General features: G+C 59.4%; 1 protein-coding gene across 1 annotated transcript; it reads left to right on the top strand.

The window, feature by feature from the left end:
• Positions 1-4,101: 4,101 nt before the first annotated feature.
• On the top strand, positions 4,102-11,550 carry LOC111535106 (N-acetylgalactosamine-6-sulfatase; the record flags this gene model as incomplete). Its single annotated transcript, XM_026452216.1, has 5 exons — positions 4,102-4,255; positions 4,968-5,042; positions 5,841-5,943; positions 9,971-10,114; positions 11,449-11,550. Coding segments are annotated over exons 1-5 (548 nt in total), but the record flags the coding sequence as incomplete, so codon positions are not given.
• Between the last annotated feature and the right edge of the window lie 37 nt (positions 11,551-11,587).

The following is an 11,587-nucleotide window of genomic DNA, read 5'->3' as shown; positions in this document are numbered from 1 at the left end:
CCGAGGCGCGGCGCTCACACCGGTAACCCCAGCACTTCGGGAGGCCGGGCACGGCGCTCACACCGGTAACCCCAGCACTTCGGGAGGCTGAGGCGCGGCGCTCACACCGGTAACCCCAGCACTTCGGGAGGCCGAGGCGCGGCGCTCACACCGGTAACCCCAGCACTTCGGGAGGCCGGGCACGGCGCTCACACCGGTAACCCCAGCACTTCGGGAGGCCGGGCGCGGCGCTCACACCGGTAACCCCAGCACTTTGGGAAGCTGAGGCAGGCAGATCGCCTGAGGTCAGGAGTTTGAGACCAGCCTGGCCAACATGGTGAAACCCCATCTCTACAAAAAAAAAAATACAAAAATTAGCCGAGCGTGGTGGAGGGCGCCTGTAATCCCAGCTACTCAGGAGGCTGCAGCAGGAGAATCGCCTGAACCCGGGAGGCGGAGATTGCAGTGAGCCAAGATTGTGCCACTGCACTCCAGCCTGGGGGACAAGAGCAAGACTTCGTCTCAAAAAAAAAATACAAGAAACAAAAAACCGGAAATGCATTCTCCCCTGGTCTGGAGACTGGAAGTCTGAGATCAAGTTGTGGGCAGGACCTCACTCCCTCGGAGAGCTGCAAGGGACCCTGTTTCCCCCGCAGCTTCTGCTGGCCCCAGCCATCCCGAGCCCACAGCTGTGTGTCTCCCACCTCTGACCCCGTTGGCACACAGCCGCCTTCGCCCTGTCTCCTATAAGGACTGCAGTTGTATGGGATGAGGGTCTGCCCCCACATTAATGACCTCATGTTAATCATATCTGCAGCAACCCTGTTTCTAAGGTCACGTTCTGAGATACGCTGGGGCTGAGATTTCAGTATAACTTTTGGGGATTCAGTTCCACCCATTAACACTGATGAACGGTGACTTATTTAACTAAATCTGTTGTTCCCACTATCTCACCCACAGTTTTAAATTTGCGTAAAGGGTTATAGCCGTAATTATTTCCTTAGGATAAACTGTTACAAGTGGAGTTGCTGGGCCATGATCTTTTGTTTTGATTTGTTTTGTTTTAGTGACAGGGTCTCACCCTGTTGCCCAGGCTGGAGTGCAGTGGTGTGATCATGGCTCACTGCAGCCTCAACCTCCCGGCCTGAAGTAATCCTCCTACCTCAGCCTCCTGAGTAGTTGGGACCACAGGTGCACACCACCACACCTGGCTATTTTTTTCTTTTTTAGAGGTGGAGTCTTGCTGTGTTGTCCAGGCTGGCCTTGAACTCCTGGCTTTAAGTAATTCATGCCTTTTTTTTTTATTTGACAGAGTCTTGCTCTGTCACCCAGGCTGTAGTGCAGGGGCGCAATCTTGGCTCACTGCAAACTCCGCCTCCTGGGTTGAAGCGATTCTTCTGCCTCAGCCTCCCAAGTAGCTGGTACAGGTGCCCGCCACCATGCCCAGCTAATTTTTGTATTTTTAGTAGAGACGGGGTTTCATCGTGTTGGCCAGGCTGGTCTCGAACCCTAACCTTGTGATCCGCCTGCCTCAGCCTCCCAAAGTACTAGGATAACAGGCGTGAGCCACCGCGCCCAGCCCAGTGATTGCCTTTTAAGATAGGGTAGCTGCACTTTCACTAAGAGGTTGGCCAACTCCAGCCCTTGGGTCAAATGTGAACCCACCTGCTGAGCTTTTGTTGTTGTTGAGACAGAGTCTCGCTCTGTCGCCCAGGCTGGAGTGTAGTGGCGCAATCTCGGCTCACTGCAAGCTCCACCTGCTGGGTTGAAGTGATTCTCCTGTCTCAGCCTCCTGAGTAGCTGGGACTACAGGTGCCCGCCACCACGCCTGGTTAATTTTTTTGTATTTTTAGTAGAGACAGGGTTTCACCGTGTTAACCAGGTGGTCTCGATCTTCTGACCTCCTGATCTGTCCGCCTCAGCCTCCCAAAGTCCTGGGATTTCAAATGTGAGCCACTGCTTCTGGCTCACCACCTGCTGTTTTTTAAACCCATAAGCCAGGAATGGCTTTTATAATTTTAAATTGTTCAAAAAAACTAAAAGAATAATATTTTGTGACATGAAAACTTATATGAAATTCAGATGTTGATGAATAAAGTTTTATTGGCACACAGCATGCACGTCTGCTCGAATGCTGGCTGTGGCAGGGCTGAGGGGCTGTGACAGCCCCATATGGCCCACAAAGCTGAAAAGATTTGCTGTGAGGCCCTTTACATAATGTGTTTGCTGATGCCAGCTCTAAATATCTATATTTGCATTCAAATTGGCTTCAAAAATAAATATACAGCTGGTCCTGAGAACGTGGTGGTGAATGCAGCTGGGCCTGTGAACGTGGTGGTTGAATGCAGCTGGGCCTATGAACGTGGTCACTGGTTTAAAATGCAGTGTCTTTCCCAGGTGTTGTGTTTGTGCTGCGGAAGCTACTGAAGGTGGCCTGTAGAGGCAGGGGCCCAGGCAGGCACAGTCACTTAACTGATGTCTTGGTTGATGCCTGGAGCACCTCAGGAGGGAATAGGTCCTTAGGGAAGGGAGACAGGCCAGGCGGAGGGTCTCGCGGTGCTGGCTTCCTCCAGGCTCCTGCCGAGGTGGGTGCTCAGGGAGACGGCTGGAGGATCCGAGGAGAGCCAAAGCCCCAAGTGGTGCCCTCCCCTCCTCCTAGAGCAAAGTCCGGGCCCACTGCCTGTTTAAAAGCACTTTTTTCAACAGTACACACTGCGAAGTTAGAAGAATTTTTCAGTGAACACCGGCCCTGCCACACACCCCCGGAGTTTGCCGTGGGCATTTGCTGTGCTGGCGCCATCACCCCTGGCATCCCCCTGCCGCCGTGCTTCCTGCCCTGTGCTCACCCGTCCTCCTGCTTGGGGCTTTTATTGTAAAAAACACAGAACGTCAAATTGACCATGACAGCCACCTTGAAATGCGCCACTCGGGCACTCAGTACATTCACAGCGTGGTACTTCCGTCCCTTCTACCTACTTCCGAACATTCCGTCCCAAGAAGAAACCTGCACCCAGCAGCAGGCCCTCCCCAGCACCCACCCCCAGCCCCGGCAGCCACTCAGCCACCTCCTGCCTCTGCGGACCGGCCTGTTCCAGAGGCTTCCCATGAGCAAATCACAGCCTGTGTGGCCCTTGTGTCTGCTTCCTTCCCTCGCGTGAAGCTTTCCAGGGCCGTGCACCGTGCGGGACGCCCTTCGTTTTGATGGCTGGGTGGTGTGCCGTGGTACGTGCGTGAGTTTCCCGAGACATAACACATTACCACAGGCCGGGTGGCCTCAAACAGCAGAAATGGATTCTTGCTGGATTCTGGAGGCCAGAAGTGCAAAATCAAGGTGTCAGCCAGGTCCCCCCGTCTGAGTCTCTCGAGGAGGGTCCTTGCTGTCCCCTGGCTGGTGGCTGCACCGCTGCAGTGTTGGCCTCGGCCTTCACCCGGCATCTCTACTGCACATCTGAATTTCTAACTCCCAGTCATAGGATTGAGGGCCCATGCTGGTCCAGCGTGACCTCATCTTAGCTCACTACATCTGCAAATATCTTACTTCCAAATGCAGCCACACACTTGTAGTACACGCAGGCCACACTTTGTCGTCCACCGATGGGCGCTTGGGGTGCTCCTGCCTTTTGGCCACTGAATTGTGCTGCCCTGGACGCTCGTGTGCAGGTCTGTGTGTGGACATAAGTTTCAGTCTCTTGGGTGTACAGCTAGGAGTGGAATTGCGGCGTGAAACTGCAGGGCCACACGGTAACTAGGCTTTTGGGGGACAGTTACCACTCGACTTTGAAATCTAGGTTTATACAGACATACGAGGGCCTGTGTATTTATGTTGAAAGTAGACGCAGGTGTTAGAGGCCATCTCCCTGCGAGCATGCAGATGCTGGTGTCAGGCTGGGAGGAGGCAGACGGACTCATTCCCCACGTGAGGACCAAGCAGAAGTGGAGGTGAAAGCCAGCGTGGGCTGACCGTGGAGTGGCCCCATTGTGCACACACGCAGGCGCTGCTGGGGTTTGGCCGAGCTCTGCCGCTGGCTGGGGCACAGGGTGGCGCTGGCTCCCACAGTCTCCGACACACCTTGGCATCACGGGCAGCTCCCCAAGCCAGAAGCAGCAGCTGCAGAAGGTGCTCATTTCTCCTCCCCATGCTCTTCCCTGCAGATGGGATGGGGCGACCTCGGGGTGTATGGAGAGCCCTCCAGAGAGACCCCGAATTTGGACCGGATGGCTGCCGAAGGGATGCTTTTCCCAAACTTCTATTCTGCCAACCCTCTGTGCTCACCATGTAAGTCAGCAGGGCCCTCACTCCCAGAAAGGGGTGAGCCCAGCAGGCCGAGGCCTCCCAGATCCTTCCAGCCCTGACTCTGGGCGGCCACATCAACCTTGTCTACTGCAGGGAGGGTGGCAGGTGGGCTCAGGCCTTTCTCATCAGGTCCCAGCCCGGCTCCGTGCTGTGTGGGGTGCGGCACCTGCTGGGTTTTCAGGGTCAAAGTTGCGGTGTTGGTGGCTGCTGTCCTCTGTTTCCCAGAGTCGAGTGCTGTGGCCGCCTGGGGAGAGGCGCTGCAGTGTGGCTCCGTCTCAGGGTACCTGGGAAGTGGGGGTCCCACTTCCTCCCTCCCCAGGGAGAGTCTCTCCTGCTGGAGACGAAACACGTGGTGTTGATCATGAGGAAGAAGGGAAGGCAGGGTACGGGGCCGGTACTCGAGGATGGAGGCGTGTGGACCTGCACACCCAGTGGGTGTCCCGGGAGCCTGGGAGAGGAGACAGCATCTTGGGGACAACGCGGAGCCGCAGGGCCCAAGGGCCGCGTGTGTTTCAGTGCATTGGGTGCTGTGCCCCACCCAGGTGGTGGAGATGCCAACAGGGATCGACAGGCTGGCAGCCCCGCGTAAACCTGCACCTGCCTCATCTGTCACGCGTCCGTCTACTGGTGGGGCTCTTGCTGACGAGCGTGTGGGTCTGAGCCGCACCCTTCTCATCCAGTTTCTGTTTCATAGCCAGGGCGGCACTGCTCACGGGACGGCTGCCCATCCGCAATGGCTTCTACACCACCAACGCCCATGCCAGAAACGGTAGGCTGCCTGCCGCCGCCTCCAGGGACCCCCTCGGGGTGCAGGGTTGGGCAGGTGGGGTCCGGGTGGTGCCCGGGTCTCCGGGACTCAGGTGGAAATGAGGGCTCCCCCTAGCTGGTTTCCTTCCCTGCCCTGGCCCAGTAGGGACGGAGCGGAGGGTGCCCAGTCCAGCACCCCGACCCCAGAAGCTCCCACTCCCCAGGCAGGTGAGCCGCACACTTACAGGGAAACTGGGGCTGTAGTGTCAGCAGTAGTTCTGGAATGTTCTGGAATTGCTGTGCTCGAGAGGTTTGGATGGGCTCCCCAGGGGCATCTCATAGGGGAGGTGGGATTTCTCGTGGCCTTTGAGGAAAGGGAAGGACGGGGGAGGCAGGGGTGGGGCAGTGAAGTGTCATGTGGCGTATTCCAGAGACCCCTGGAGATGAGGCGGGCGGGAGGCTGGCCTAAGAGGCAGGGTGGGGCGTAAGGGCCGGCAGGAGGCCCAGGGAAGGCGCTGGGGGGCACAGAGTCTGCTCCATCCCTGCCGTCTGGTGATGGCACTGGCTCTGAGGGGTGCCTGGAAAAATCTGGGAAGTTCCATGCCCTGTAGATGCAAGGCCCCCAGGCCCAGCCTTTGACCCCGAGGGTCCAGTGTCCTGTTAGGATGTGTGGACGCAGCCCCCAGGCACAGCTTTTGACCCCGAGGGGCCAGTGTTCTATTAGGATGTGTAGCTGTGCAGCCCCCAGTGTCCTGTTAGGATGGGGGTGGTGGCAGCTTCTCGGGGTCTCCTCGGGGCTCACCCAGCGCTGCTCTTCCAGCCTACACGCCGCAGGAAATTGTGGGCGGTATCCCAGACTCGGAGCAGCTCCTGCCGGAGCTTCTGAAGAAGGCCGGCTACGTCAGCAAGATCGTCGGCAAGTGGTGAGTCTCCGGCCATGCCTGCCCGGGCGTCCTGCTCTACCCACTTCCCAGCCTTGGTTCCAAGGGACATGGCCACAAGTTTCCAAACGAGGAAGGCGTCTTGGGTGGGAAACGGAAGCTGATTCTGGGTGTGTTCAGGTGTCTCCAGCGTCCCTGTGCAGGCCGGCGTGACCTTGCCAGCAGGATCTCAGGTCAGCAGGCTGGGCCCGCAGCTGCGAGTGTCTTGCAGCGTCGGACTCCACAGGCCTGTCGCTGTCATCCCTCGTGTCACGGCCCCCACGGCCCTCATGGCCCCCACAGCCCTCACGGCCCCCAGCATCTGCCACCACTGCCCCCCGGCTGCCTCTTGCCACGTCGTCCTTGGAGGGGTCACGTCATTACACATAGGAGCCGTGGCGGAGGAGCTGCCTGCCTGCCCCAGGGGCCTGTTGGATGATGAAAGCTCTGGTCTAAACCACAAAGGAGCCACCAGGAAGGAGAGGAACAGCCCAGCAGTTGACAAAATCCTAACCCGACGAGAGCTCGGGTGCCACACAGCCCCCGGGCCGCAGTTTCAGGCGCACGGGATGTTTCATTTCTTTTACTCCCTGGGATGCCTGAGTGAGCCTGGAGGGTTGGGTAGAGTCACCTGCCCCGCGTTGCTCTCCATCTGTTGGAGTCTTCCCCGCCTGTCAGGCCCGCATGCCTTCCCCTTCAGGAAGCCCTGGCTGCTTTCCCAGCCTCTGTGATCCCCGGTCGGCTGCCTGTGGCTCCTGCCGGCCCCCTTCGGATGGATGCTCCTTGGATATGGATGGTCATGGCAGCCGGGAATCTGCTGAGCTTGATGACTGGATGAGGAGGACCCAGAGGCTGCCTAGGGAGCGCTTCGTCCCTCTTCAGACGAGAGGAGGCAGCCTGCCGAGCTGAGCTCTCAGAAATCACAGGGCGGAGCCGATGGGCACGGCAGCCACGGAGCCTCACACAGGGAGGTCGAGCCCCACGCGGCCTGCATCATCGCTGAGCCAGCGCCAGGGGCCATCTCGGAAGTCAGCCCCCGAGGTTCACTGGAGCTTGACAGGGCTGTGCCAACAGGAGGAAGAGCCGGTGGCCTCTCCAAGTGACAAGCCCCACAGTGACTGGAGCTCTCCACCTGGCCTGGCAGCTCTGTCTTGGGCCCAGCAGCCTCCTGTGCATGGTCATTGGTGCAGGTGGCAAGAGCTAGACAGGGAGTGGGTCTCCACAGAGGCCTCAAGGCTCCTGAACAGCCGTCGGCGGGAGAGAGGGGACCCCGAGGAGTGGGAGCAGGAGCCACAGGCTCCTCCCGGGCTCAGGACATGGTGCAGTGACTGGATGGCCCAGGCTGGGTCCTGCAGTGGCTGCTCGGTCAGGTGGGGGGTCCCCATCCCAGCAGGGTCCCCTCTCAGGGCAGTAGGTGTGTTGTCAGCCGTAACTCAGACTTCCCTGAGGCCCCTCACCTGGACTCAGAAAGAGGCTGCTTGATGTGCCTGAAGCCACGTGGGGTGCAGGGCAGGGGCTTGGGTCCCAGAGGGGCTGCAGACGTTCCCTGCTCCAGGTCACTGCTGGCGAGTACCAGGCCCCACTGCTGCTCTGGGACAAGCACGTTGAGCCGACAGCTTAATCTGTGTGGCATCTTGCCCATGTGCTTCCCCTGAGCAAGGCCTTTGCGCTGCGGTCGTGGATGCACGAGTGTCCCCTGTGGCTGGGCGGTGACCTGCGATGTGGACACACGAGTGCCCCCTGTGGCTGGACACGCGAGTGCCCCTGTGGCTGGGCAGTGACCTGCGGACGTGGACGCGCGAGTGCCCCTGTGGCTGGGCGGTGACCTGCGATGTGGACGCACGAGTGTCCCCTGTGGCTGGGCGGTGCCCTGCGATGTGGACGCACGAGTGTCCCCTGTGGCTGGGCGGTGCCCTGCGGACGTGGACACGCGAGTGCCCCTGTGGCTGGGCGGTGACCTGCGGACGTGGACGCGCGAGTGCCCCTGTGGCTGAGCGGTGGTGACCTGCGATGTGGACGCATGAGTGTCCCCTGTGGCTGGGCAGTGACCTGTGATGTGGATGCACGAGTGCCCCTGTGGCTGGGCGGTGACCTGCCCGGGGTGTTCAGGGATGACGGGGTGCTCTGGCAGTGGGCCCAAGTGCTGAAGACCGGAAGGATACAGCCCGGAGTTGGCAGCCAAAGGAGCTCTGAGGTCACAGAGAGGTCCATGTGCGCTTAGCTGAGGGAGGAGATGGAAGAGGCAGCTCAGGAGGTTCTGGGTGCAGAGGCCACGTCCGGGGAGGCAGCCACTACAGAACCAGCCAGAGCCTCAGCTACAGCCATGCCAGCCTCCTCGCTCACAAACAGGGAAACCAAGGTCCAGACAGATGGGTTTACGCGGTGTCCGGGCTCTGTTGCTGGCTGGGTTCCATCCAGCCTCCACCTTCCGGCCTGGCCTTCCTTCAGGGCCCCTTCTGACCCTCCCCCAGCCAGTGACCGAGTGAATCCACAGTGGCCTGAGACCTGTGTGCTGGTCTCAGCACACAGAGTCCCCGTGAGCATTTCAGGCTGGGGCCTTCCCGCCCCCTCCACCAGGGCCAGCCCCACATGCGGCTCAGAAATCTGCTTCGGGGATGCTGCTTTCTGTTTCTTTCTGTTTTTTTTTTTTTTTTTTTTTTTTTGAGACAGAGTCTCGCTCTGTCGCCCAGGCTGGAGTGAGTGCAGTGGCCGGATCTCAGCTCACTGCAAGCTCCGCCTCCCGGGTTCACGCCATTCTCCTGCCTCAGCCTTCGGAGTAGCTGAGACTACAGGCACCCGCCACCTCACCCCGCTAGTTTTTTGTATTTTTTTTTTTTTTTAGTAGAGACGGGGTTTCACCGTGTTAGCCAGGATGGTCTTGGTCTCCTGACCTCGTGATCCGCCCGTCTCGGCCTCCCAAAGTGCTGGGATTACAGGCTTGAGCCACCGCGCCTGGCCGATGCTGCTTTCAAAGCCGTAGCTGCAGAAGATTTTCCTCAGATGACACGCGACTGACGTGAGACCCGCCAGCGGCCGTGCCTAGAGGCCACCTTATACCACCTCTCCTGCAGCCCGTTCTGAAGAGCAGCCACAAGCTGGATTCCTTCCAGGACAAGAGAGGCCGTGCAGGGAAACCCGGACAGCTGGCCTGGGGGCCGGGGCAAGTGGGCAAAGAGGTGTGGCCTGCAGGACTGCTGTGGACCGGAGGACAAGAGATTAGGTGCCCCCAGAGGGAAGGCGCGTGTGGGTCTATAGGGGTCGTCAGAAGGGGAGTGCAGGGCGGGGTCTGGAGGGTTCCCACGGGCCTGGGGTGGGAACCCTCCCTGGCAATGGCCATTCCGAGCAGGTGAACCCTGGTCCCAGGAGAGCAGTTGGTGGAGGTCACCAGTGTGGCCACTGCCACGTTCTCTTGTCATCACTCCAGTCCCCGCCTCTGCCAGGGCCCTGGGGATGTGGGTACAGCTGGCAGGCCCCAGGGCTCCCGCACGGCACACAACGCCCCGCCCAGTCGTCATCCCGGGGCCGTTGCCCTGAACTGGGAGACAAGACTGAGTGCCTTGGTGTGGAGAGACCCAGTAATTACCTGGCAGGAGATATTTTCTGCCCTGGAAAACCCAGAGGAGAAGCACTTGGGTTCGAGACACAGGTTGTGAACTCCCAGGTTTCCTGGGAGTTCAGGAAAAGTGGAAGGAAGAAGCCGGGGCCCCGAGGGGCACGTCAGGTGGGTTCCAGGCAGCTGGGAGGCTCCTCACGATGCGCCGCCCTTCACGGTGCCAGGAACCCCGGCCGCCACTGTGCCTGCCGCCCTTGGTTGTGCCCAGACGCTCTGTGGGGGAGGCGGGCGGTGCCAGCACCCTCCTCGGGGTGAGGCTTTGGTCTTTTGTCCCTGCTGTGCCCAGGCATAGCCTATACTCAGTGCTGGAGGGTGCTCATCTTACCAAGAGTTTTGTGAAGCTGGTGGATCTGTTGCTCAGAATTTCAGAGTGTCCCCACGTGGGGTCCCTGAAGTGTCCTGGGTTCCTGTTTCCAGGCATCTGGGTCACAGGCCCCAGTTCCACCCCCTGAAGCACGGATTTGATGAGTGGTTTGGATCCCCCAACTGCCACTTTGGACCTTATGACAACAAGGCCAGGCCCAACATCCCTGTGTACAGGGACTGGGAGATGGTCGGCAGGTAACGGAGCCCCCCACTTCCCCTCCCACGTCCTCAACTGCTGTGCCCGCGTGCCTGCCCCCGTCTCCAGCACTGGTGGCCTCAAGCCGCTGCTCACGAGGGCTGGGCTGTCCCTGGATCCCTGGGCACCGAGGGCTTTCGTTTGGGGGCTTCTGTCACCAAGTTTTGCCCCAGAGCCTGTGAGACTCATGCCTGGGGTTTCCCACTTTTTCAAGGTGGTAGATCCCTTTAGCCGTCCTGAGAGAGCAAGGCCCCCAGCAGAGTGAGCCCACATAGTCTGTCCTAGCTGTCAGGGTACTGCCCGTGTGGTCCACGGGTGGGGAGGCTGGCTGTGCTCCAGACGTCCAGGGACATGGGCAGGACAGGAGGTGGGACGAAACCCCACTGGGAGCCACACCAGGAGCAAAAGCCACTGTCCGGACGGAACTATCCTGGTACCCGGGCGTGGGGACAGCACCTCAGGACACGGCAGCACCGGGTTAGGGACTCTCGTTTTCTGGGAATTTTATTTTGCTTAATTTGACTCTTCTTGGCGGAAGCGCTCATTTGTTACGTGGCGGTGGACCAGAAGTGGCACCAGTTTGCTGTCTTTTTCTAGATAGAGCTCCTTGGAGGTGTGGGAGTTGCCCCACACAGCCCCCATTTGAAGTGTGCGGTTCTGTGGTTTGCAGTAGTCGCAGGCTGGGACAGCCAGCACTGCAGCCGTTTCAGAACGAGCCCCGTGGCCTGAGCGGTGGCTCCCCAGCCCCAGTCCCAGCCCAGAGCGACCACAGCTGCCTCACTGCCTTCACCTTGATGTCGCGCCCTCGGCGCTGTTCCCCCGTCTTCCCACATGGCAGGTCATCAGATGCAAGACCATGACCTGGGGGAGCGAGGGACGCGTCCAGCTTGGTCTGTTCTCTGAGTGGACATTTCATTTCCAGGCTTCCCTTTTTTTTTTTTTTTACCCCCAAGACAGGAATCTCACCTGTCTCCCAGGCTGGAGTGCAGGGGCGTGATCTTGGCTCACTGCAACCTCCGCCACCCGGATTTAAGCAATTCTCTTGCCTCATCCTCCCAAGTAGCTGGCATTACAGGCACACACCACCACGCCCAGCTAATTTTTGTGGTTTTAGTAGAGACGGGGTCTCACCATGTTCGCCAGGCTGGTCTCAAACTCCTGACCTCATGATCTGCCTTCCTTGGCCTCCCAAAATGCTGAGATTACAGGCGTGAGCCATGACGCCCAGCCCCAGCCTTTTAAATCAAGCCCATGGCTTTGCCGGTGAAGTCAATGAGAGGGGGACTTTCTTGGCCTAAATTCTGACGTCTGTCTGGATCTGTGTTCTTTTCAGATACTACGAAGAATTTCCGATTAATCTGAAGACGGGGGAAGCCAACCTCACCCAGATCTACCTGCAGGTGACGGGGGGCGGGGACCGCAGCCGCCTCGCCCTGTGGGAGGCAGGGGGGCGGGGACCGCAGCAGCCTCGC

The sequence above is a fragment of the Piliocolobus tephrosceles genome, unplaced genomic scaffold, assembly GCF_002776525.5.
Source record: "Piliocolobus tephrosceles isolate RC106 unplaced genomic scaffold, ASM277652v3 unscaffolded_31960, whole genome shotgun sequence".
In the NCBI taxonomy this organism is placed as follows: Eukaryota; Metazoa; Chordata; class Mammalia; order Primates; family Cercopithecidae; genus Piliocolobus; species Piliocolobus tephrosceles.
Note: the sequence above shows the minus strand (reverse complement) of the source record. Positions and strands in the feature narration are given on the sequence as shown.